This window comes from Hemicordylus capensis, chromosome 1 (genome assembly GCF_027244095.1).
Source record: "Hemicordylus capensis ecotype Gifberg chromosome 1, rHemCap1.1.pri, whole genome shotgun sequence".
Taxonomy (NCBI): Eukaryota; Metazoa; Chordata; class Lepidosauria; order Squamata; family Cordylidae; genus Hemicordylus; species Hemicordylus capensis.
Window position 1 is genome coordinate 12,976,880 of NC_069657.1, and position 24,933 is coordinate 13,001,812.

General features: G+C 47.0%; 1 protein-coding gene across 1 annotated transcript in view; it reads left to right on the top strand.

The window, feature by feature from the left end:
- Nucleotides 1–24,933, top strand: part of PRKCH (protein kinase C eta) — a 173,204-nt gene that overhangs the window by 20,385 nt on the left and 127,886 nt on the right. Inside the window, exon 2 of the mRNA XM_053243651.1 lies at nucleotides 24,572–24,635. Within this exon, the coding sequence (XP_053099626.1) occupies nucleotides 24,572–24,635 (64 nt within the window). The remainder of the gene's footprint in view (nucleotides 1–24,571; nucleotides 24,636–24,933) is intronic.

The window sequence follows — 24,933 nt, forward strand, 5'->3', positions numbered from 1 at the left end:
GTTCCAGAGGCCAGTGGAATCCCACAATGCACTGCATGATGAGTGCAGTGCATTAGGGGATTCCCCCGGGGGGTACAGGAGCCCATCTCTGTGTCAGCGCGGGTTGCAAGCCATGCTGAGCCTGGGTTAAAGGAGTGCTCTCTCTGTTAACCCCAGCTCAAAGCTTGGCTTGAAGGCCAGGTTTGGCACTGCAGCAGTGCCCAGGATCCACGTGGATACGAGTGGTTCTCCTGGGCAGTCAAGCCAAGCCTTGGCTGCTTGTGAGATGAGCCTCCCTGCGTCCAACTCTCAGTATAAGGTAGCTTCTTCTTGATATTCCAGGGGTGCATGTTGCTGTCATTCATACTTTACTATGAGGCAATTCTCACGATCAGTGGAAAGCGGGCTAAGGGACCTTAGCCCACTGTCCACGGCTCGTGGGAACCACCGGCTTTGCAGGCGAGCCCGGTTTCCCCAAAGCGGGTCACCTGCTTAACTACCCCTCTCCCTAGCCCAGGTTAGCGGAGCAAGTGCTCCGCTAACCTGGGTTCTGTGCTCGTGGATTGCTGCGGCACGACTCCGCGCTGCGGCAACACATGAGGAGACCCCCAGCCGGGAGGCTGCTCGGGGGTCTCTCCAGCATGCCCCGTGCGCTTGCGCGGGGCATCCTGGAACTTCCGGGGGCCACGTGGCCCCCGATCCCCGTAGCCCCCCCCGGCTCCATGACGGATCTGGCAGTCGTGTGGGTGGCCGATCCGGCCACCCAGGGCTGCAGCAGTGCTTGTCTGTGGGCAGAGTGGGATGAGCCCACTCTCCCCACAAACCTCTATGCATGACAGTGGAGACACTTGTGGGAAACACTGGCCTATCCAACATTTGTTCCATAAAGTAGCCCCAATGTTCCACCCATCACTCCAGGCTTCCCAACCTGTACAGCATTTTGTGGCTCTTGTTGCTGGGGATGATGTCGTTCAGCTACATCTGCAGTACCACAGGTTGAGAACCCCACATTACATGATTGTGCAGCCAGTCGCATCAGAGGTACCTGTGAAGAACCTAGTCCAAAATCTCTGCAGAACTACGAAGTTCGCATGATGACCCTGGTAAGTTGCGATCAGCAGCTTAGCTCACTTGGCAGATGGTTGTGGAGGTAAACAAGATGGAGCGTGAAGTGTAGAAATGTATGCCCCTGTTACTGGCAGCATGTGTTCAGAACGGAGACAGCTGGGCACAGCTTCCCGGGTGACCTTTTACTTGCATTTTTGAGACATTAACAACAATCAGAATAGAGGAAGTCATTTTGGGGCAGGATTGTAATTATTGGATTAAGAGCTCAGAGTTGATGAATGGTCAACATTTGTATGAGAGGTACAGATTTGTGCACAGGTACAGTTATTCACGTGTTATGTTGAAGGCAGGCACAGAAGTATATGCTTTCTATCTGTATGTTTTAGTTAACCATTCCCCACCATTTTGGCACTCTATTTAAACCTAAGATATTAGAATCAAACATAGTGCCAACATGGAAAAATTGGTTAACTAAAATGTAGACTAAGCCACCTGTTGCTATTTAATGACAAAGATGGACAAAGTATCTTACAAATCTTTAAAACTATATACGTGACACAAACTAATGTGAACTATGGAACCACACTAGCCTGGTTCAGACATTATGCTGTCTGAGTGTACAGATGTCTGTACACTTGTACACATGTTTGTGTGAATGACTGTACCTGTGTTCCTTTTAAAAGTGAACCTGGATGCAGGCCCTCCAAATGCGTGGTGCAGATAGGAAGTACTCAGAACCGCCCTGAGCCATTTTTGGAAGGGCGGTATATAAATCAAATCAAATCAAATAAATAAAGTGTGCTTCTGTACCTGCGTTCAGCATAACATGTGAAAAACTGTACCTGTGGACAGATCTCTACTTGTGCACACTGTACACTCATACAAATGTTGACCATAATGTGTGAATGGACTACTGAAGCACCAAGATGTGTTCCTAGTATTCTAGAAGACTGCTGTATTCTTGTAATACTGGGTGTTGCAATGTTATATTTTTTGTCTTATTGGAAAAATTGACAAATACATAATTTAAAAAAAAGAAAAGGAAGGTAACCAGTAAATCTCAGTATTTCCTTCTACAACATCTTACGAAGGAAGAGAAACTCCCTTGATTAGCTTGTCTGTTAGTTTCTGTGTGAGGACTTCTATAACATACTTCCTACATTCCACCTGCTTATATTCATTTTCATTAGAAAACAGGGAAATGGAATAACAGTCTGTAACTTCTGCCAGTATAAGCTTAGCTGATTGAGATCTGTGCCAACTAGGGCAGAGACTTATGCCCGAGAGAAAAACCCAGTGTTGCAGCAGCATGGAATAAATTGTGGTATCTGAATTTCCAGTGTCTGCAAAATGTAGTCTAGGTGTGATAGGAACTGGGGGATTTTAGGTACAGCTGCATGATGGGTGGTTTTCACACACAACGCTAAAAACAGCTTTCGCATGTCTATAAATGGAAAGAGCCAATTTAACTCAAAACTTTAGTGAGATAATATATGTATAAGCACTCTGTGCACTTAGAAATGCTTAGAAGTGAAATAAATTACTCAAAACATAATAATTCTAAATAAAATGAATCAAGAAGTGCAACTTCCTTGAACACGGAACAGAGTTCAAGTGTTTTGTCAAACTTGCAGTTTTGATTTGTAATATGAATGTTTTCCTGTAATAGTCAATGAACTTTTCTGAAGGACGTATAGGACAAAAATGGCCATAGGTTTTTTCAAAACCTCATTGGAGTTCTGGCTAATAACAATGTTGATTTCTCAGGCAGAGGCAAGGGAGTCTTTTCGTGCTGTAAATTCTGGTGCTGTAAAAGGTGCTGTAAAATCTCCAGAACCAGGAGAACTGTCCATCATCCATTAGATTGAGGTGGTTGCGAGACCATACTCAATGGAATGTGGGGCAGAAATGGCATGTGGGGAGGAATAGCTTTTTTGAGCCTACTTTCTGAAGGGAAGAAGGCTAATAAGGAAACCTGGAGGCTGTTCACACGTGCAGCCAAACCTGGGCTAAGAAAGCCAAGCCCAAGCTTGGCTGCACATGAGAACCACTGGCAGCCATGCGCCTCCCAGCGACACTTTGCCAGTAAAACACCTATGAAGCCCTCCTCCTAAATGAGGTTAAGGGAGGGAGCTCTCTCTTAGACCCGTTTATTTGATCACGTGGCAGTGTCAGCTGCTTTCAGCCAACACTGTAGGACGCCCACCCATTGCTGGGGGTATCCCCACCATGCACCGTACATTTATGTCCCAGCCCCTGAACCTCTGTGTTGCCAGGGGAAGCAGCAGCAGACCATCTGAGCATGAGGGATTGCGTGCCCTACCCAAGCCAGCAGCCAGATCGTCTGCAGGAAAGGCAAGCTTCTGCCTTTCTGGATCGTTTCCGGATCGTTCGGATCCTTTCCGGATCGTCTGCGGGAAAGGCAAGCTTCTGTGGGAAAGGCAAGCTTCTGCCTGCCCTGAGAAAGGGCTCCATGTCTCTGTGTGCGTCTCTTTCTAACTTTGCATTTATAGTCAGATGCAAACCACATTCACAGCACATGGGAGGAGGTCCTAGGGAGACTCTGAGCCGGGTCTCACGATCAGTGAGACCTGGTTCCTAAGAATGCGCGGGGAGGGAGCCCCGGGTGGCCGGATCAGCCGCCCACACAATTACCGGCTCTGTGACGGAGCCGGCGGGGGCTGGGATGCTCAGGGGCCACGCGGCCCCCGGAAGCTCCAGTATGCCCTGTGCAAGTGCGCAGGGCATACTGGGGAGACCCCCAGAGCTGGGAGGCGGCTTTTTGCCTTCCTTCTGGGGGTCTGCTCGTGAGTAGCCACAGCGTGGAGCCGTGCTGCGCCTACTCACAATCGGAAAGCCCGGGTTTGCGGAGCGCTCGCTCCGCAAACCTGGGCTTTGGGGAGGGCTGAAAAAGTGGGCTAGCCGCTTGTAAGCCACCAGGCTCACCTGCCATCTAGGTGGTTTGCATGATCAGCCAAAATCGGGCTAGGCTCTCCTAGCCTGATTTTGGCTGATTGTGAGAATAGCCCCTCTGATAGGGCTTTAATTTTTTTTGCTGATCCACCATGTTGTTTCAAGATGGCATGGTAGCCACTCAAAATTATAGGCAACACCCCTTTGTAACTCACGTGCTGATGGTCGGACACAATTCAAATTCGCAGCACATTAGAGGGTAAGAGTCACCATGTTAAAACAGTCAAAGTAGGCTTCATTCATTCTACCTGAATATTAAAATCTCCTCTCTCATTAAAAAATTTATATGCTTCCCTGCTTATTTCTGCATACTTCCACAAGTGGTGAGAAGCTTCAGAGTCAATGCTATTTAGGTGTTTATTTCCTTTGGATGAGTAGTTTCTTTAAATAGTGTATTTATTTATAAATAGATCTCCTGTCTTCTATCCCACATCGTATCCCTAGAAAGATAATCCCAGGAGAGACCCACAGCTTTCCCTCTGACTCAGTCTGCTCCAGAAACAGCAACCATTATTTCTTCACACATGCGTACACACACACACACCCCTGTACATCAGGCACGCCCGTTTGTGTATGGTGAGACAGAGGGAGGACTCTGTCATCTATCCCAAATTCTAATGGGCTTCCGCATTCCACACATTCCACACGTTCTGGAGAGGTTGCTGTACCCAGATACTATCTCCTATCAATGAACTCCCATAAAGAACAGTCTAATCACCATTAAGGAAGACGGCGAGCATTTTTTTTTTTTGGCCAGATCTCAGACCCTGACCAAAGGCAACCCTGTAACCCAGTAAACTAGAACAGGGCACTTTCCAGACAAGACCATGCAATGGGGTCATGGCATATCTCTGCGGTGTGCTTCCATACTTCCTGTGTTGTGACACTGCAGACCCTACGCTGACAGCAGGGTGCCGTTCACATTTCTGATGCCTTGTTTCGAATTTAATCGCTGTGACATAGTGCTATGGCGTCATGTATCCAGCGCAAAAAAGTTGCTCGTGTTTTTTCGAGTTGTTAGTTTCTGCGAGACTGCTCCCCCTGCTGTTTATGTTTCAAATGCGATTTGCCGGAACGGAAGCATTTTGCTGCTGTTGAGCAGCTAGTTTGGAAAGCGCCCAGGGTGCTTTCCAGATTACCCACTACAACTGTGTTAAAATGCTTCGGCTTGGCAGGATTGAATTGAAAATGATCCCCAGAACCTACAATGGGAAAATTTCCCTACAACAGGAAAAATGGCTCTGCACTACCTAAGAGCAACAGGGAATAATTTCGGAAGTCACTTCCAGCCACTCAGGATCCACAGACAGGCAGAAATAGCCCTATTTTCACCCCACGAATAAAGAAACTGTGTCCCTATGACCTGATTGTAGACACGTGAATCTGCAAATGGAGAACCCATGAATAATGAGGGTCTCCTGTATACAGCTTAGGCAGATCTGGGTTGTTCTTAAAGGGGCAGTGCACAGTTAGTTCACTGTACCTGATCATTGTGCCGTTCTCTGCCCTCCACCCATTACTGGCTGCCTCTTGGAGAGGACAGGGAGAAACGCAACTTGGTAACATCACTTCATGCACTTCAGGAACTAAACACTACATACAGAAGAAGGGAAATCAAATGCTCAGCGGCTGTTTGGGTGGCAAGTCCAACTACATTGACTCTTTAAAAGAATGTGTGTGTGTGTGTGTAGATGTATAAATAAGAGGTAATCCACCACAGGAGCCACCTAATGACTCAGCGGGAAATGACTTGCCTAGGAAGCATGAGGTTGCCGGTTCGAATCCCCACTGGTATGTTTCCCCGACTCGGCAGCAACGATATAGGAAGATGCTGAAAGGCATCGTCTCACACTGCCTGGGAGGAGGCAATGGTAAACCCCTCCTGTATTCTACCAAAGAAAAAACACAGGGCTCTGTGGTTACCAGGAGTCGACCCCGACCTGACGACACACTTTACCTTTTAATCCCCCAAAGACATATGAAGCTGCATAACATAATTAGCCTTTTCTCATGAGCACAGAAAGGGCTCTGACGGGGCGAGGGGAGGAAGCCTCGAAAAGCTTACCTCCCCTGCAGACGAGCAGGTCCTTGCCTCTGGGCGGGCAGATCGCCCACCGAGACTATCACCAGCTGTTGCCAGTTGCTCCACGGATCTGGGTGTCGGGATGTGTCACCCCTCCGGAACTCCAATAATGCACTGCTTGAGTGCATGGTGCATTATGGGGAACACCCCCCCCGAGTCTGCCAGCCACGGCTGCTTTCAACCACGGCTGACAGACAGACGATCAGAAAAATTAGGGTAAGGGAGCACTCACTCCCTTAATCTCATTTTAAAGGGAGGCTTCATAGGCGGGTTTGCCGGCGTGGTACCACTGGGATCTGGCCGATTCCAGCAGTTCACATGTGCATGCAAAACCAGGCCAGGCACACATGTATGAATAGCCTCAATATCTGGGCCATGCTTCTCCCCTTTTGTGAGCTGAGGTTGTTAGCAAACTGGCCCAATAGGGCCTGGTACAGCACTCGGGAATGTGATCACACCCATGCGATGACACAGATTATCACCCTGTGGTATGAAATGCATCTGGGATGGTGCTGCGATTTTGCCACATAGGATGAGATGAAACACTCGACTTTACTCACAAAGGCATCCTTGAGTAACTGGGAGATGTCCCTTCTGTGGGAAATAAGGGTCAGGCCCCTGGAGAATTTCTGAAGCAATTGTAAGCCGGATCCTGCACTCATTGAGTTTGTTTGTTTGTTTTTGTTTTATTTAAAATATGTAGCCCCACCCCTCCAGTACAAAAAAGTTGCTTTTTTTGATTCTCTATAAACCAACATCCTTGACATTATTATCTATATAGTACCGTCACTGTAAATGCCAGTTCACAGAGTAATTGTCCCCTGCTAACTGAGCAAAGAGGCACCTTAAAAGTGGCGATTCTCTTTATTGAGCAGAGGGAGAGCAACTGGCTCTATCCATCCCCAGCACAGCATCCCTTCAGTGGCTCTTGTTGGTGTCTATCTTATGTTTCTTTTTAGCCATTTTATTTATTTATTTATTTATTTATATGTGAATAAATATAACTTTGGGAACTTTCGTTGGAAAGCAGTATATACTGTATAAATATTCATCGTATTCATATTCGAAATTATAAGAAAGAAAAGTCTCTGCTCCAAGAAACTTACAATCAGAGTCCTAGTGCTCACTTTAGGGATATTTATCTTTTTGCATGGAGGAGTATTAAATTGTGGGATGAATGAGAATTGATGCAGATTGCTTCATTTTGCAAGTTAGGACAAGGAATATAGAGGCATGCCCCTTTTAAAAAGGCAACCAATTGTAGAAATTGGGTCCTCGTGTAATTATTTGTTTGAAAAAAAGAGCCACAGAATGGCTCTGTGCTTCAAAATGGTGGCTGGAAATAACATCAGAAATCTTAGAGACTCAGTTTCTTTATCCATGGCATGATATATAGGCAATTTTTGCCTATCCACAGTTCCTATCTCACACATTACTTTACATAAAAACTCAGGAAAACCAATGGAAACCCCACATTACTGTATATGAATGGTGGAATAGCAGGCATCTATACCACAACGCAGGACAGGATCAGCTAGTAGTACAGGAGACTCTCATTATCCGCTATTTCGTGGATCATAGTTTCATGTATCTGTGGGTGGGTCTTAGAGACCCAGGGGTCATTCACACAGTGAAAAACTGTTTTCTACCCAGGTTTGAGAGTTGTGTGTGCTCCCAATTTTTGGTTGTGTGGAAGCAAGGTGAGAGGAAAACCTTTGTAGAAGCGATTGTGTGGAAGCAAGGTAGGAGGAAAGCTTTTCCTCCAACCTTGCTTCCACACAATCACTTCTACCCAGGCTTTCCTCTAGCTTTGCTTCCACGCAACCAAAAATTGGGCAAACACACAGCTCCCAAATCCGGGTAGAACACAGTTTTTGATTGTGTGAATGACTTCCCAGTTTCTTTATCCGCAGCATGAAATATAGGCAATTTTCACCTATCTGTGGTTCATGCATGGCCGGAAATGACTTCTGATGTCATTTCCAGCCACCATTTTGAAGCACAGAGCCATTGTCGCTCCTTTTTTCTAGACAAAAAATGAAAATTAAAAATAAAAAGGATTTCGGGGATTTGGAGGGGCATTCCTGGAGAACAAGGTACTAGCTTTTCTACCCTTATTTCTGCCCCTCCCTGCTTTTTAAGAGCTTAAAAAATTGCTATGAATCTAACCCCCCAATCCCTATAGGGTTAAAGACTCTTTATTTGCAGTTTTGTTATCCACAGAAATTGTCGAGAACGGAACTCCTGCAAATAAAGAGCACCACCTCCCTGTATTATTACTAAACTCAGAGGCTGCTCAGTTAGATCCCATAATAAAAGGCTTTGCCCACTCCTGCTCTCCTTACCTTTTGAATAGGTTTCAAGGGGCCGATCAAACAGGTTCTTCAAGAAGTGTCGGCACTTTATGTGACTGCTGCAGATGTCATTGTAGGGCGAAACTCCTCACAGAGGCTGATGGCAGCCTTCTTGCATAACGCCTGGAGTCAAAGCTAAATAAACGACGTGGGGGGAGGGGAGATCATTCACAACTTAATTACGTCCAGGGCTGGAAAAAATATTTCAGATTCCTAAACCTTGCCAAACCTGTACCAAATCTGAAGGAACTTGATAATCGGGTATCTCCGATTTTTCTAGCCTTAAAGGGCTGCACTATGGCTTATTGTTTGTATATGAAATGCTGGATCTCCCACATCCCCTAACATTCACAGATGGAGATGTGAACACACCTGTAGTTTCCTTACTCTTATCTGTCTATCTATATAATTCTCTAAGGCGTACCTGTGGCTAATCCTGTGTGTGGCAACTCTCGTGAGAGTTCGTGAGCAGCTGCCAGATAGTGATGGGGATGGGCGGGAGGAAGAAAATGGCTGTGGCAGTCGGCTGGCCGGCAGGGAAACAAAATGGCAGTGAACAGTGGAGGTGGTTGGTTGGCCGGCCGGCAGGTGAGGGAATAAGGCGGCCAGGAAGAAAACAGCAGTGGCAGTGGGTGGGTGGGGAAAGTAACGGCTGGCAGGTGGGAGGGCGGGCGGGGGAAGCAGCACAAGGGGGGGAACGGTGGTAGGGGCTTGTGGGTGGGTGGGTGAAAACGGCGGTGGAGGCAGGTGGGCAGGGAAGAAGATGGTGACGGGGGGGCGGTGAACTAGAGGCACAGATACTCTGCACTCATCCCAGCTAGTACCAAATATTGCTGCTCAACATTGTTGAGTGTTCTAGTTCCCCCTGCTGCATGCATAGGTTTCAGAGGGGGTGCTTGCTTGCCCATCCTGAAATTCTGATTTACTTTCTAAGTTTATTGCATCTTTTTCCTTTCCTTTGGTGACTGACCTATGTTAATAAAGAAGTCAGACCAGCTTCAAACTTGATATCTGGTATTCCACAGCGAAGACAGAGAATAGATTTTTTTTTGTATTAACATTTTATTTAAGTTTAAATGAGATTACACAATCAAAATAACAACAAAGCCCTGTAAATGCACCCCAGATCTTTTGTGCAGACAAGAAAAGGACAGGGAGGAAGAACTGAACAAAACAAAAGGTTTTGTATTATCTTAATATAAGGGGCAGTAATTTACCTGGGACTTTTACACACAGCAGGCTTTACCGTGGGTTTACTGGGAGGCTTTACTGCAAACCCGAAGTTGTCCCCCAAAACTGATGCAAATAGTGGATTTTTTTAACCCCGGATATAAATTGGGCAACACTCTAATGCGCAATGAAAAACCATTGTGAGTGAACTGCTCCTCAATAACTCACAGGGACTTTGGGGTAAACCTGGCAGCTATGTGAATGCACCCCCTCCATTCCGGAGGAGATGCAAGTTAAAGGGCTTTAAAAGCCCCGTGTGAAAAACTTCCAGGGCGTTTTCTGGACTATGAGATTTGCAACAGTTAAAATGTTGCTAAGTGCAGCGGGATTAGGCAGTGGTTTGAAACCACAAGTGCAGCAGCTTTGTTGCAGTTTTCTATGCATATTCATACTGCATAGAAACAGAGGCGTAACTAGGGAAAACGGCGCCCGGGGCAAGCACTGAAATGGCGCCCCCCCCCCGCGCGCCCCCGCCCCCCAACATACTACATTATACTTAGGTTTTTCCTCACAAGTGCCCGCCGCCGCCGCCAAGCCAGGCCACTGACTGGCTGCCAGGCGCCAGCAAAGCAATGGGGGGCGCGCGGGCAGTGCGGAAGGGACCGCTCGTCGGGGAGGGGGCGTCGATGCGCTCCCTTGACTGCTGCAGCGCTGCTGCACTGAGCAGGAAACATTTGTATTAACAGAATTTTTTAAAAAAATTAAAAAAAATTTTTTTGTCATGGCGGCGCCCCCCATGTGACCAGAAAAGATGGCGCCCGGGGCACGTGCCCCCCCTGCCCCCCCTATAGTTACGCCTCTGCATAGAAATATTCCATCCATATTGCCCGCCACTGCAGCAGATTTTCCAGACAGGAGGTGTCCATATTCTACATGGATCGCATTCACTTCCCCTTCCCCCCCTCCATTTCCAGCCAATAGGGTCGCGGAGGGGGTGGGAAACTGCTGACGCAACAAACTTTGTTTCTTAAACATTTCTCATCTGCTTTCGGCTTTTGATTTCGGTCGCTCATGTTTTTCATGCCTTTTGTGCAAAGGCGCAACAACGTTCTCCTTTGTGCAAGCAGAAGCACCTAACACATGGGGCATGGGACTCATGGGATCAAAAGCCAAGGACAAAAACAGAAATGTAATGGGGTGGAAATACATTAGATATATTTTTTAAAGGAAAAAGAATCGTCAGATGCAGGGGGCGTCGCTTCGTTCCCAAACAAAGAGGAATATTGGGAGCATATTCCAGCCAGCGCCACATTCACAGTGCGGCCAGGAATGCTCTCCCGGCCTTTAAAGCACGTGTTCAGTGCTTCTGCTTGTGCAAAGGAGACAGTTATTGCACATTTGCACAAAAGGCATGAAGAACATGAGCAATTGAAATCAAAAGCCAAAAGCAGATGAGAAACAAGTCGCACCCTTGCACAAGAACTTGCATTGAAAAATTGATTTATTTTTTTTTACATGAGTGGCCACATCATTTCAGGAATGAGTGGAAAGGGGCTGTAAAAATTGGCAAATTCAAGCTAAGTGTTCAGACCACACCGTGCCGCAACGCATCAAACATGTAGCAAGCATCCATACAATGGAAAAACACAGCACTTTCCTGCAGGAGTTTTACAACGTTATAGGACCAAAATGCATCAATACAGGGGCGTAACTACCATTAGGCAAGGGGAGGCGGCTGCCTGGGGGCCCCTACGCCTCGAGGGGCCCCCCAGAGGCAAGTCACATGTGAAGTGAGTGTGTGTGTATCAGCGAGGGGCCAATTTTAAAATTTTGTCTCTGGGCCCACTCCAGCCTCGTTACGCCCCTGCATCAATAAAACCTGAATCAAGGCATCAGAAATCTGGATGGCATGCTTGTGACAGTGCAGTGACTGCGATGTCACAACATAAGAAATGCGGAGGGGTGCTTAATGGACACGTTGTGAAACTGTTGCAGCATCTAATCTGGAAAACGTCCAGGAGTTGTCCTTCTCAGAAAATAAGACAGGGGTATGTTCTGGAGTTCTGTTGTTGTTGACTCCCATCACTCCCATCACCACTCCCATCATCCCTAGCAACAATGACATTTGGGGTGATGGGAGTTGTAGTTCAACGTCTGGGAACCCACACTTGAGAAACCCTGTACTAGATAGGGATGTGCACGAATTGCAGTTCGAATTGTGGTTTGAGCACTTACTGGATAGGGGGACCAGGAACTTTAAGATAAAGAAGAGCGGGCCCTTACCTGGTCTCCACCACCCCATGCTGCTTCCTGCTGGGGTGGCGTGCATCCCAATAACCCCCGTGCAGCGCCAGAACCTGTGTTATGGGCTTTTCTTCTGAACATCCATCAGCCTGTGCCTTAGAGACACCTGTCTCACCCTTTAAGCACAAACACTTTGACCTAGAAAGAAATTGGAAAGAAGTCAATGTAAATTAGTTTAGCCTCTAGCAGTTCTTCTGTGTTCACTTTTCTCCTATCCACAGCAGTGAAGTGTGTTTAAAGAAAAAAGGGGGGAAAAAGGCTGAACTTCATTTTCTCTTGTCAACTGGCTGTACCTGCTCTTCCACTTTAGGATGGGTGTCAGTCTGTTGCCCTTTTCTCTGTGTGAGATGGGGTTCCCCCCAGAACTCTCTACCACTGATGACACATCCATTGTTTAGTTTCTGTTACGTCTGAAAGGTGTGATTGGGAAAGCCCTCAGTTTTGTCTTGCAGCTTGTTTCTCCTTCGGGTCAGCTCAAGAGTTCTCAGACTTGGGTCCCAGACCCCAGATGTTGTTGGACTGCAACACCCATCATCCACAGCCACAAGGCCACTGTGACTGTGGGAGATGGGAGTTGTAGTCCAACAACATCTGGGCCCCCAGATTTGAGAGTCCCTGGGTTAGCTGACATTTAAATTGTTTGTGTATACTGGAGAAGATCATAGTAGTGGGACTGCAGTTTGGTGGTCTGCTCTCCGGTGCTCAGAGGGTCTTGAACCTGGAACTCTGGCAGTGGGGCTAGCTCAGTCAGTACAGCATGGGATGCCTAATCCCAGGGCTATGGATTTGAGACCCACTTGCGTGCAGAGGATTTTTTTGGGGGGATGAGGCCATCGCTCAGTGGCAGAGCATCTGCTTTGCATGCAGAAGGTCCCTGCTTCAATCCCTGGCAGTAGGACTGGGAGAGACTCCTGCCTGAAACCTTGGAGATCCACTGCCAGTCAGTGTAGTAGACAGTGCTAAGATAGATGGACCGGGGCTCTGACTCGGTACAAGTCAGCTTCCTGCGTTCCTGCTCCCTACGCCACGGTGGCAACATGATGGCAAGAACCTCGGGCTGGATCTCTGCTGTGCAACTGCAGTCGACGGTTGGAGGGTGCAGCTGCCGCATTCCCAGCCCAGCAGTTCTGCAGTGATGCAAGGAGCCAAACGGCCTCACCTGGCCCTATAAAGCTGCTGACTCTGGTTTGGCTCCTAAGTCTGAGCGGTTGGTTGCTCAGATGCAAACGGAAGCTCTGGCGGGCTGCCCATCCCAGCTGTTCCTGCTGCCAACCCCTCCGTTTGCCTCCAAGCCGCCTGTCTCGAAATCTGCACGTGCAAGATTTCCCAGGCTGACTTCCTGGAATCTCCGGTTACAATATTTCCAGTAAGGAGACTGGGGAAGCCCTGTGCCTGAGGGCTTCTCTCGAGATGCAAAACCAGCTAGCAGCTTGGACCGGAGCTGTTCCTGGAGGAGGTGCATTTTCCCATTCTTCAGTCCCACCCCCTCGTCAGTGTTTTCCACAATGCCAAGCCACTGAAATCTTCAAGATGGCTTGCAGTCCTCGCCTGGAGATTGATGCCAATTCCAAGAGACTGGCAACCCGGGGTGAGATAAAAAGTGTGAGGGCCATTTACCTGAGAGGCGAGCTGGCCCTGTGGTAGCAAGCATGAATTCTCCCCTTTACTAAGCAGGGGCTGCCCTGGTTTGCATTTGAATGCGGGACTACTTGTATGAACATTGTAAGATATCCCCTTGAGGGGATGGGGCCGCTCTGGGAAGAACATAAGAACAGCCCTGCTGGATCAGGCCCAAGGCCCATCTAATCCAGCATCCTGTTCCCCACAGTGGCCCACCAGATGCTTCTGAGAAGCCCACAGGCAAGAGGTGAGGGCATGTCTTCTCTCCTGCAGTGCTCCCCATAACTGGTATTTAGAGGCATCTTGCCTCTGAAGCTAGAGGGGGCTTCACTTTAGTAGCCATTGATAGACCTCTCCTCCATGAATTTCTCTAAGTCCCTTTTAAAGCCATCCAAGCTAGTGGCCATCACTACATCCCATGACAAAGAATTCCATAGACTGCACTGAAAAAGTACTTTCTTTTGTCAGTCCTTAAATTCCTGGCCTTCAGTTTCATGGGATGACCCCTGGTTCTAGTGTTGTGTAAGAGGGAGAAAAATTTCTTCCTATCCACTCTCCCCACATCTTGAATAATTTTATAGACCTCTATCATGTCTCCCCTTAGTCAACTTTCCCCCCAAACTAAAAATCCCCAGATACTATAGCCTTAAGGAAGATGCTCCAGGCCCCTGATCGTCTTGGTTGCCCTCTTCTGCGCTTTTTCCAGTGCTACGATGTTCTTCTTAAGATGTGGCCAGAACTGCCCGCAGCACTTCAGATATAGCTGCACCATAGATTTGTATAAGGGGATTACAATATTAGCATTTTTAATTTCAATCCTCTTCCTAATGATCCCTAGCAAGTAATTTGCCTCTTTCATAGCTGCCGCACACTGAGCCAACACTTTCAACGAGCTGTCCACCACAACTCCAAGATCTCTCTCCCGGCAGCTCAGCCTGCCTCAGATCCGATCACTGAATATGTGAAGTTTTTAGGCTCAATATGCATCACTTTAAACTTGCTTACATTGGACTGCATTTGCCATTTTGTTGCCCACTCATCCAGTTTGGGGGGGATCATTTTGGAGCTCCTCACAATCTGTTGTGAATTTCAGTACCCGAAAGAGTTTGGTATCTTCTGCAAATTTGGCCAACTCGCTGATTACCCCTACTTCTAGATCATTTATTACTAAATTAAAAAGCACTGCTCCCAGTACAGATCCCTGGGGGACCTCTCCTTTTACTTCCCTCTCTTTAGAGAACTGTCCGTTTATAGCTACCCTCTGTTTCCTGTCCTTCAACCAATTGCCAGTCCATAATTGAACCTGTGTCCCCTTATCCCATGACTGCTACATTTACTCAAGAGCCTTTGGTGGGAAACCTTGTCAAAAGCTTTTTGGAACTCCAAGTACACTATGCAGCTATTCCCACGATCAGTAGCAATTGGGCTAAGGGAACCTAGCCCGCTTTCTACTGATTGTCGGAACCACCGGGCTCACAGGAGAGCCTGTTGGTTCCAAGGCGGCTAGCCCGCCTAATTTGCCCTCCCCTTAAATGAAGTTCATGGAGTGAGAGCTCTGTTAACCTCATTTTTTTGCTTGTGTGCCGCCACAGTGCATGGCAACACATGAGTAGACCCCCAACTGGGGAGTTGCAGCCAGCCTCCCGGGTCTCTCCAGAATGCCCTGCTCACTCGCATGGGGCATTCTGGAACTTCTAAGGGCCGGGTGGCCCCCGATCCCCGCAGCCTCCACCAGCTTCGTGACGGAGCCAGCAGTCGTGTGGGTGGCTGTTCCGGCCACCCAGGGCTTGGTGGTGGCTCATCTGCAGGGAGAGCGACTAAGCCCGCTCTCCTGGCAGACCCACCAGAAGCTCTTCTCACTGATCGTGAGAAGCGCTTCCATGTAGACTATGTCAACCAGCTCACCTTTATTCACATGCCTGTTGACACTCTCAAAGATTTCCAAAAGGTTAGTGAGGCAAGGCTTACCCTTGCAGAAGCCGTGCTGGTTCTCCTTCAGGCCTTTTCTTCTATATGCTTATCAATTTTGTCTACATGCAAGCATCTGTATGAGTGCATGCAGAAGGTTCCACATTCCCTCCCTGGCATATCCAGGCAGGGCTCGGAGAGACTCCTGCCTGCAACCTTGGAGAAGCCACTGACAGTCTGTGTAGACAATACTGAGCTGGATGAACCAATGGTCCGACTCGGTATAGGGCAGCTTCCTCTGTTCCGATGCCTCTCCCTATGCTTCCTGGATTGGCTCAATTAGGGAAGATATGTGCTCTGCATAGAATTATCTCTTCAGTGGGAGTGCAGAAGGTGGTATTGGCTAACCATTCAGCTTCTTCTGCTTCTTAAACTTTTGCTTTTTCAAGTTTATTAAACCATGTTCAGGAAAAGGAACCTGTAAATATAACTGTGACAACTCTGAAAAATAAATGTTTGGATTGCAGAGCATTTTGATCATCATTGCTCCAGAAAATAACACAGACCATTTTTCAACTCACCTGGCTGTAAGCTTTCTAAAAGAACTATCTAAAGGAACTACTATATATACTGTTGGCAGGAAGAGGAGGAGAAAAAGCCAGTGTGGTGACCCCCCTCCTGCTTTTATTGTGATAATGATTGGCCATTCATTGATTTTATATAAACAGCTCTGCAACAGCAGGGTAAAAATGCCTTAGATCAGTGGTTCCCAACCTTGAGTCCCCAAATGTTATTGGGCTACAACTCCCGTCATCTCCTGGCACAATGGCCTTTGACTAAAGGCCTTTGACTATTGTGGCGAGGGATGATGGAAGTTGTAGCCCAACATCTGAGGACTCAAGGTTGGGAACACCAATATAGGTGGGGGTTCTCATCCTTGAGCCCCCAGATGTTGGACTACAATGCCCATGACCCCCAGCCACAAGGTCAGAGGGTCTGGTCAAAGCCCATTGTGCCATGGGGTGATATTCCAAGTCTTCTTGAATCATTCAGAAATGGGTAGTGCAATTCATAGCCAAGCTGATCTTAGCTGTGGATTTAATATATTTAAATGATAAATCTAAATCTTTTATCTCAACAACTTATCTCAAAAAATGAAAACCATTTTTGGGGACTCATCTCCTGCTTTCCCCCCCTCCAGTTGACAACCCGTAAGATGGTGAAGATATACTTAGGAAGCTGCCATATACTGAGTCAGACCATTGGTCCATCTAGCTCAGTGTTGTCTACACAGACCGGCAGTGGCTTCTCCAAGGTTGCAGGGAGGAGTCTTGAGTCTCAGCCCTATCTTGGAGATGTGGCCATGGAGGGAACTTTGGACCTTCTGCATGCAAGCATGCAGGTGCTCTTCCCAGAGCAGCTCCATCTCCTCAGGGGAATATCTTACAGTGCTCCCACATGTAGTTTCCCATCCAAATGCAAACCAGGGTGCTTAGCAAAGGGGACAATTCATGCTTGTTACCACAAGACCAGCTCTTCACCCTTGCCCTCAGATGATGCCCTCTTGAAGATATGTGGGCATCGTCTGAGGGGGAAAGCATCTCAAATGTTGTAGGAGTTCTTGAATTAGATTTCTGATGGTCAGAGGCAAGAGTGGGGATGGCTTAGTGGTTGGTGGAGCACATGATTTGTATGTCGAAAGTCCCAGATTCAAACCCTGGCATCTCCAGGACACTTTCCAGATTAACCCCTACAACAGTGCCACAGCAAATCTGCTAAGTGTGCTTCCACACTTCTTGTGTTGTGACACTGCAGTCCCTACACTGCCAGCAGGGTGCCGTTCACGTTTTGGATGCCTTGTTTCGGATTTAATCGCTGCGATCTAGTGCTATAACATTATATGTGCATTGCAAAAAGGTTTCTGTATTTTCCCATTGTAGGGTTGTTGTTTTTTAAAATTCTGGGGATCGTTGTGAATATGATCCTGCCAAGCAGAAGCATTTTACCACGGTTGTAGCGGGTAATCTGGAAAGCTTCCAGTTCTTAGCAGTTAGATGGTCTGATGGGCTGAGCTGGTAGAAGGCAGTTTCATATGTAGGAGTCCAGGATGACTACAAAAGCAGACCAGACCATGCACAATAACACAAATCATGGTGATTTGCAGATTGGCTCCTCATAAATTATTTGCATAATTTATGCAGATTACAGAATTCAGGTTTGCTTGGCGCAGAACATGGGTTGCTGTGGCAGTTTGGAATTTTGGAACTGCACAGCAGCCAGAGTATGGCCTCTATGTCACATCTATAGATCTGTGAAGACATGAGACAGGGAGCAGACTAGCTTAGGTACATGGGGAAGCCCACTGGTTTTTGACTGGAAAGATTTAGCCCCAAGCTTAACTCTGCCTTGGGAACAAATTTTGTGTGGATGGATCTGGTGGCTGTATTTTTTTTTTTAAAAAAATCATCCCGAGGATAGATTGCATTTTTTAAAAAAGCATAAGGCCTAGAAACAGGTTTTATGAGGTGAGAGGTTGAGGTCGTGCATTGCTGTAATCTTCACCAGACATCTAGGGTGTGCTTCTATTTCACAGCATAATAGTACTTCAGATGGTTTCTAGAACCTCGGTTTCAGAAAAATCTTGCTACGTCCTGTCCTTAAAGAGAGTGTGTCAAATGTCAGGGCAAACTAGAACTTCGAGCAGGAAGTCTTGTGTGTATGCTGAGCATGCGAGGGGGTAAGGAGAGGTCAGGAGGGAGCACCTTAGTTAGTAATTAGGAATGAGGCCATAGTGTGGCAGGGCACCTGCCTTATATGCAGATGGTCCCAGGTTCATCTCCAAGTAGGGTTGGGAAAGGCTCTTGCCTGAAACAGGGGAAGACACTGTCCATCTGTGGTGGGGCAGCCATGTCCAGATAGTGAAAAAAGCCAGTATCTATCACCAAAACAGGAGAAATAGAGGACACTTTTCACCCTCAAGAAAGTATCCAAAAGGTCTTCACTTTGCATGAAATGTGTTTATGTTTATTGGCGTTATAGATGCCTATTTTGATTTCAAAATGGATAATTTGAGAATAAATACAGCTCACCACTGTGAAGCTGATGACCAGGTGAGCTGTATGCTGCTCAGTCTGTTGTCCGGGTGCTGAGTTTCCAAGGCCCCTGCTTCTTAACCATAAATTCATCTCCTGGGCATTTTCCAGATTACACCCTGCAACGGGGTCACGGGGGATCTCTGGCGTGTGCTTTCACACTTCCTGTGTTGTGACACCGCAGTCCCTACGCTGACAGCAGGGTGCCGTTCACATTTCCGATGCCTTGTTTTGGATTTAATCACTGCGATATAGTGTTATGACACTGTGTGTCCGGCGTGAAAAGGTTGCTGCTTTTGGGGGTTGTTAGTTTCCGTGAGACTGCTCCCCCTGATGTTTACGTTTCAAAAGCAATTTGCCTGAACAGAAGCATTTTGCTGCTGTTGAGCAGCTAATCTGGAAAGCGCCCTGGTGAGCCTTACTACACACACAGTCCTCTGTCCTCCTCCCCGACAGGCCACCCAGCCTGCTCTCCCCAGCCAGGCCAGCAACTTCACCTCTTGACTCAAGGCAGGGCAGCCAACTAGCTACTGAGCCGGCCTCTTTGCATGCTGGCACAATGGTGTGTGCACGGCCTCCCACTCGCTTGCTGTTCTCTACAGCTACAAACATCTGTATACCGCTTTTCAACTGGAGGTTTCACAGTGGTTTTCAAAGAAAAATAAATAAGAAGATGCACCCCTGTCCCCAAAGGGCTCACAGTCTAAAATGAAATACACGGTAACACCAGCATCAGCCACTGAAGGAATGCTGTGCTGGGGTTGGATATGGCCAGTTGCTCTCCCCATGAGAAATAGAAGGGATTCACCACTTTAAAAGGTGCCTTCGTTAGCAGGGGTAATGTTGGATATGGAGTTCCAGTGCATCGACCTTTTGCACCGATTATCCTAATGACCATTAGGGGCATTGGGAGCAGAGGTCGCTAGCAAGGGTCTCCTTTACCTGTCCCTGCTTGACTCAACTCTGTGACCGCCCCTGCTTTGACTCTTCAGGTACTTCTTGTAGTGAATCAGTCCTCTTCCATTCCTCTTAGGGAGTAGATGGAAACATCTCTCTCTCTCTCTCATTCTCTCTCATTCTCTCTCTCTCTTCCTACCTATCCATTATGTAGCTGATAGATAGGACTTGGTCTTTCCTATCCTAAATGTACAATAAACCTATTCAGTTTAGATTGTACAACAATCGCCTTGTGTGTTCTTTAAATGACTGCAACAACTAAACTCTGCACTCTACTCAGTAGCTGGAGTGGGTAGCTTCCTTTTGGTGCTTTGCTAAATAAACACAAACCCCAACAGGTAACTCCTGCTCCCCAGAACTTTGGACACCACAACCAATGCAAAAGTTGCTTGGTCCCCCAAATAGTTGCATAGTTGCATGTCTATACAAATCCCTAGTTGGCAACCCTAGTCAGTGAGGTTTTCCACACAACCAAAAACTAGGTATAACAAGTGATTGTGTGGGAGACAGGAACTGGGTAGGACAGCTTTGCCTCCTACCTTGGTCAAATGCTGGGTATGAAACAGCCCTGTCCTACCCAGATTTTCCTCCTACCTTGATACCACACAATCCCTTCTCCCTCCTTCTACCTACTGCGAAGAAACTAGGGATGTGCAAAATATTTTGATGTCAAAATATTTCTATTAGAAATGGGCTGTTTTCAATGTCTTGAGCTTGAAACAAAATGCCCTTTAAAAAGGGCCTGTTTCGAGCTCGGAACAAAACAGCCCCGTTTCGAGTTGAAATGTTTTGAGTGCCATTTTGAGGGCCTGTTTTTCCCTTGCTGGTTGATTTTCTGTCACTGGCTTCCGATTAGCTTGAAATCTCCTTGCTTCTTGTTTGGCTTGTTATCATACAAATCATGTTGTCATAGGCAACTGTACCCCCATTGGCAGGGGGAAGGGGAGGCCAAAGGAGGGAGTTGCTCTAGTTGAGCTTATGGTTATGCTTGCTGCTGAGGGCGCTGCTGTGGCAGCTGTTGGGAAGTAAGGAGTCATAATTGTATGAGAGATAACAACTTGTGCCAATGATGTTACTGCAGTGCAGGCATTGTGGCTGGCAGTGGATTCTGGGTCAGTGATTCTTTTTTGACCATTTTTGATTGTGTTTGAAATGTATGTTCTGTGTTGGGAGGGACAGATTCCCTTTGACTGTGTACTTCTGCAGTATTTTTCAAGACAGGGTTGCAAAGTAGGATCCTATGAGGGTTTTGAGGAAAGGTAAAAAAATTTCTTAAAGATTGCCCACTTGCCCATTTCTTTTGTGGGTTTGGTAGTAGGTAGCACCCATCATGCTCCAACACTCGACCCACTTTGATGTCCCTAGGAATTTTTTTTAAAATAAATAAAGATTTAAATAAAGTTTTAAAATAACTTAAATAAAGATTTTTTAATAAACTAAAACATCACATAGAGACATGGAACAGCATACACAAACAGACACTAGCCTTCAACAACTGAACAATTCTGACTCTAACTGACCAATAGAGACCTGTTCATATAACTCATCATGCCTCTAGTGGCCAAAAGAGGTTACTGTGGTGCTAAGAGACAATGCTGTAGAATTCTCACTTATAACAGTTTGAGAGCACACACAGCTCCCAAACCTGGGTAGGACACTCATCCTACTCAGTTTTTGGTTCCTCAGTGTAGACAATACCATGCTAGGTAGACCAATGGTCTGACTTGGTATAAGGCAACTTCCTATGGACCAGGAATGCAATATCCTAATGAACTGGGCCTTTTACTTCCTGCTCATTCTCTGTGCTGGGAACTTGCCACTTGCCCAGCCCGCTTGCCTACGTTTGTGTGCCACAATGGGAGCTGTGTGGCTTCCGGCAGCAAACCTCACTAAGTACCGCCCCCCCCCCATTAAATGAGGTTAGTAGAGCGAGCGCTCCACTAACCTCGTATTCCCAATCATGAGATGCCTTAGCGTGATGACTCATGAGGAGACCCCCGCCCAGGAGGCTACAACAAGCCTCCCGGCCTCAGGGGTCTCCCCAGAATGCCCTGTGCACTCACGTGTGGCGTTCTGGGATTTCCGGGGGCTGGGTGGCCCCCCCAATCCCTACCGCCTCTACCGGTTCTGTGATGGAGACGCTAATCGTGTGGATGGCCAACGCAGCCGCCCAGGGCGAGCTACACACAGATCATGTGCAGAGCCTCGTTGTCTTTCTTTCTCTCACACCGAAAGAAAACGCAGTCATTCCGAAGAGTCAAAGGCTTGTGGTTCTAATCTGCACCTTTCTTAAGGAGGACTTTCTAGGACTTAAAACAAATGTAGAGCCCCTGATCTTCTCTGTCTTTTGATTTGGGAATTCGTTTTTGGAGAGCCAATCCTGTGGTAGCAAGCATGCATTGCCCCCTTTGCTAAGCAGGGTTTGCTTCAGTTTGCATTTGGATGGGTGACTGACGGTAAGATTTCCCCCTCAGCAGTCTGGGCCGTAGCTCAGTAGTAGAGCTTCTGTTTGCATGTGGGAGGTCCCAGGTTCAATCCCCGGCATCTCCAGGTAGGGCTGGGAAAGACTCCTGCCTCAAACATTGGGAAGCTGCTGCCAGTCAGTGTAGACAATACTGAGCTAGATGGAACAATGTCTCAGTATATGGCAGCTTACTATGTTCCTATGCTCTTAAACTGGCCAACTCTGACTACCTCCTCTGAAACCTGTTTTTCTACATGGGTTCTCTGGTTGTATCCTTTCCCCGCCTTTCCACTCAGTTCCAGAGTGGCTCTGCAGATGTGTGTGGTCTCTCTCTCTCTCTCTGAACTGTGACTTGTTAAAACAACATGTTTTATTTTTTTCTATTTGGTTGCAAGTCGAGGCATGGAGGAAGGCCATTAGAAATGGTCTAGTCATTCCTCCAGAGATCCCATTTTCAGAATGTTTCAGCTGCTGCAAATATTACACTCGATTATATTTATTTTGAGCAGTTAGGAACAGAGGAAGCTGCCATATACTGAGTCAGATCATTGGTCTATCTAGCTCAGTATTGTCTTCACAGACTGGCAGCGGCTTCTCCAAGGTTGCAGGCAGGCATTTCTCTCAGCCCTGTCTTGGAGAAGCCAGGGAGGGAACTTGAAACCTTCTGCTCTTCCCAGAGCATCTCCATCCCCTAAGGGGAATATCTTCCAGTGCTCACACATCAAGTCTCCCATTCATATGCAACCAGGGGAAACCCTGCTTAGCTTAACAGGACAAGTCATGCTTGCTACCACAAGACCAGCTCTCCTCCGGAGTTCTTTCTTTCTTTCTTTTTTTAAAGAAATAAAAATAAGAGAACAAACCATTAACAGGGAGCTTTTTATCGTTAGCATGTGATGGGGTGACTTGAACTTCAGCAGATCTTAGCAGAATTGCTATAAATAGAATGATGATCAAAAAGAAAAAAAATTCTAGACAACTGACCTATATTTTGCACAAGTCATAATGAAAACCAACTGCAACATCTGTAAAGGCCTGTGGAAAATAAGCAAATGGTTCTGTGCACAAAAAAATTAATTACTTTTGTTTCTTCTTTTGCTTTCTTCTTCTTCTTTTTGCTCTGTTGGGCAGAAATGTGGCCTAGAGAAGAGAAGAGGAGGTAGAGGAAGAAGAATATAATAAATAAATACAAAATAATAAGACTAATAAGGAGGGTCATGTGGTAATTTGTAGTTAGTGGTGCAGGGGAGGAATTGCAGTTCAGGCCCCAAATAGCAGAGCAAAACCAGTTTGGTGAGAAAGCAGCAAAGCAAGAGGTCTTGAGACAGTCCTTTAGTATTGAAGAACTACAGGGATTTATTTAAAGAAAAGGTTACAAACAAATGTGAAAAAGCCTGCAGCTTATTTCAGCTGTAGCTCATGGCTGAAGAGAGAGACCAAAACAAACAGCCATCTCTGGAGAGACAAAATGGAGACTAACACTGGAAGAACAAAGAGGGGAGGAGTCCAGCACTTTTATCCACGACCCCCAGAACCCCCAGTGGTCAGAATGAGAAATTGCTGATGCTGCTAGAGTCCTAGTTCAAACAAATGGGAGGGCTGAGCAGCTGAAGCAGGATGCAGAAAGAGGGAACACTTAACGAGCAAATCCCCACTTAAATTTTTCGGGGGGAGTGTGTGTCTTTCCCGAAGGCCTCTGAAAATTGGCGAGTGGGGGAATGGAGGGTCAATCTGGCACCTCCTTCTCCACTATTTTTCTGCACACAGAAATTCCTTCTACATAACCGGCCCAATTGAGCCAGACCCTTGGTCCACGTAACTGAGTTTTGTCTGTTCCAGTGTTCCTCATTGTAAGGCCCGGGGGTCAGTAGCAGCCCCACCAAACTTAAGTGTGGCCCCCTGAATAATTGTTGATTGGGCCTGTGTGAAACTTCTGCCAGAGCTAAATACTCAGCATGCCCCTCCCCGCCTCTTCCCACTGTGCAATGTGGTGTTTTGCCCAGTGGCAGGGGAGGGAAACAGAGCCCTCTTGGGCCCTTGCTCCATGCAGGAAGGCTTGCACAGAGTTCTGTGGACTGCTTTCCCCCTAGAGCTCTCAAGAGAGGGCTCTGTCTCTGGCTTCCGCACTTCCTGTGTTGTGACACCACAGTCCCTACGCTGACAGCAGCGTGCCATTTACATTTCCAATGCCTTGTTTCAGATTTAATCGCTGCAATTTCTTGCTAAAATGTTGTATGTCCTATGTAAAAAGGTTGCTGTATTTTCCGGTTGTTTGTTTTCACGAGACTGCTCCCCCTGCTGGGCGCTTTGCTATTTACATTTTGAATGTGATTTGCCCCACCAAAGCATTTTGCTGCTGTTGAGTGGATAATTTGGAAACTGCCCTAGAGATGCAAAAGATTGAACCCGGGACCTTCTGCATTCAAAGCAGACTCCCTTTCGCTGAGTGATGAGTTCTTTCCCATAGGGATGTTTCTGCCCTGCGGGTTAATTCATTAATGATAATTGCAAAGCAAGCCACAGAGAGTAAATCCTTGAATTTTCAGATCCAGTTTGATGATATCCCTCCTCCTCTCCCCCAATTTTCCTTCTCCTGCAGGTGGACTTAGAACCAGAAGGGAAAGTGTTTGTAGCCATTACACTCTCGGGCAGCTTCACCGAAGGTAAGAGGAATAAATATCTTATTTCTCTTGTTTACCAGTTCCTTTTTTAGTAGCACCACATATCATGATGTGAACCTCCAGGTGATTCAGGCAAGACTCTCCTGTGGGTGAACACAGCATAAGAACATTGTAATTGCCAAGGGTCCATATAGTCTATGCACTCTTGTCAGACTGAATGAGGGAGATATTTTGATAGGAGCAAAGATCCCCTTTAACAAGCTGGAGAGCTACACATTCGGTGCTGCAAAGCACAAAAGGTGGCCGTTTATAGTGCCTTCCTTGTGCTTTGCAAAGTTTT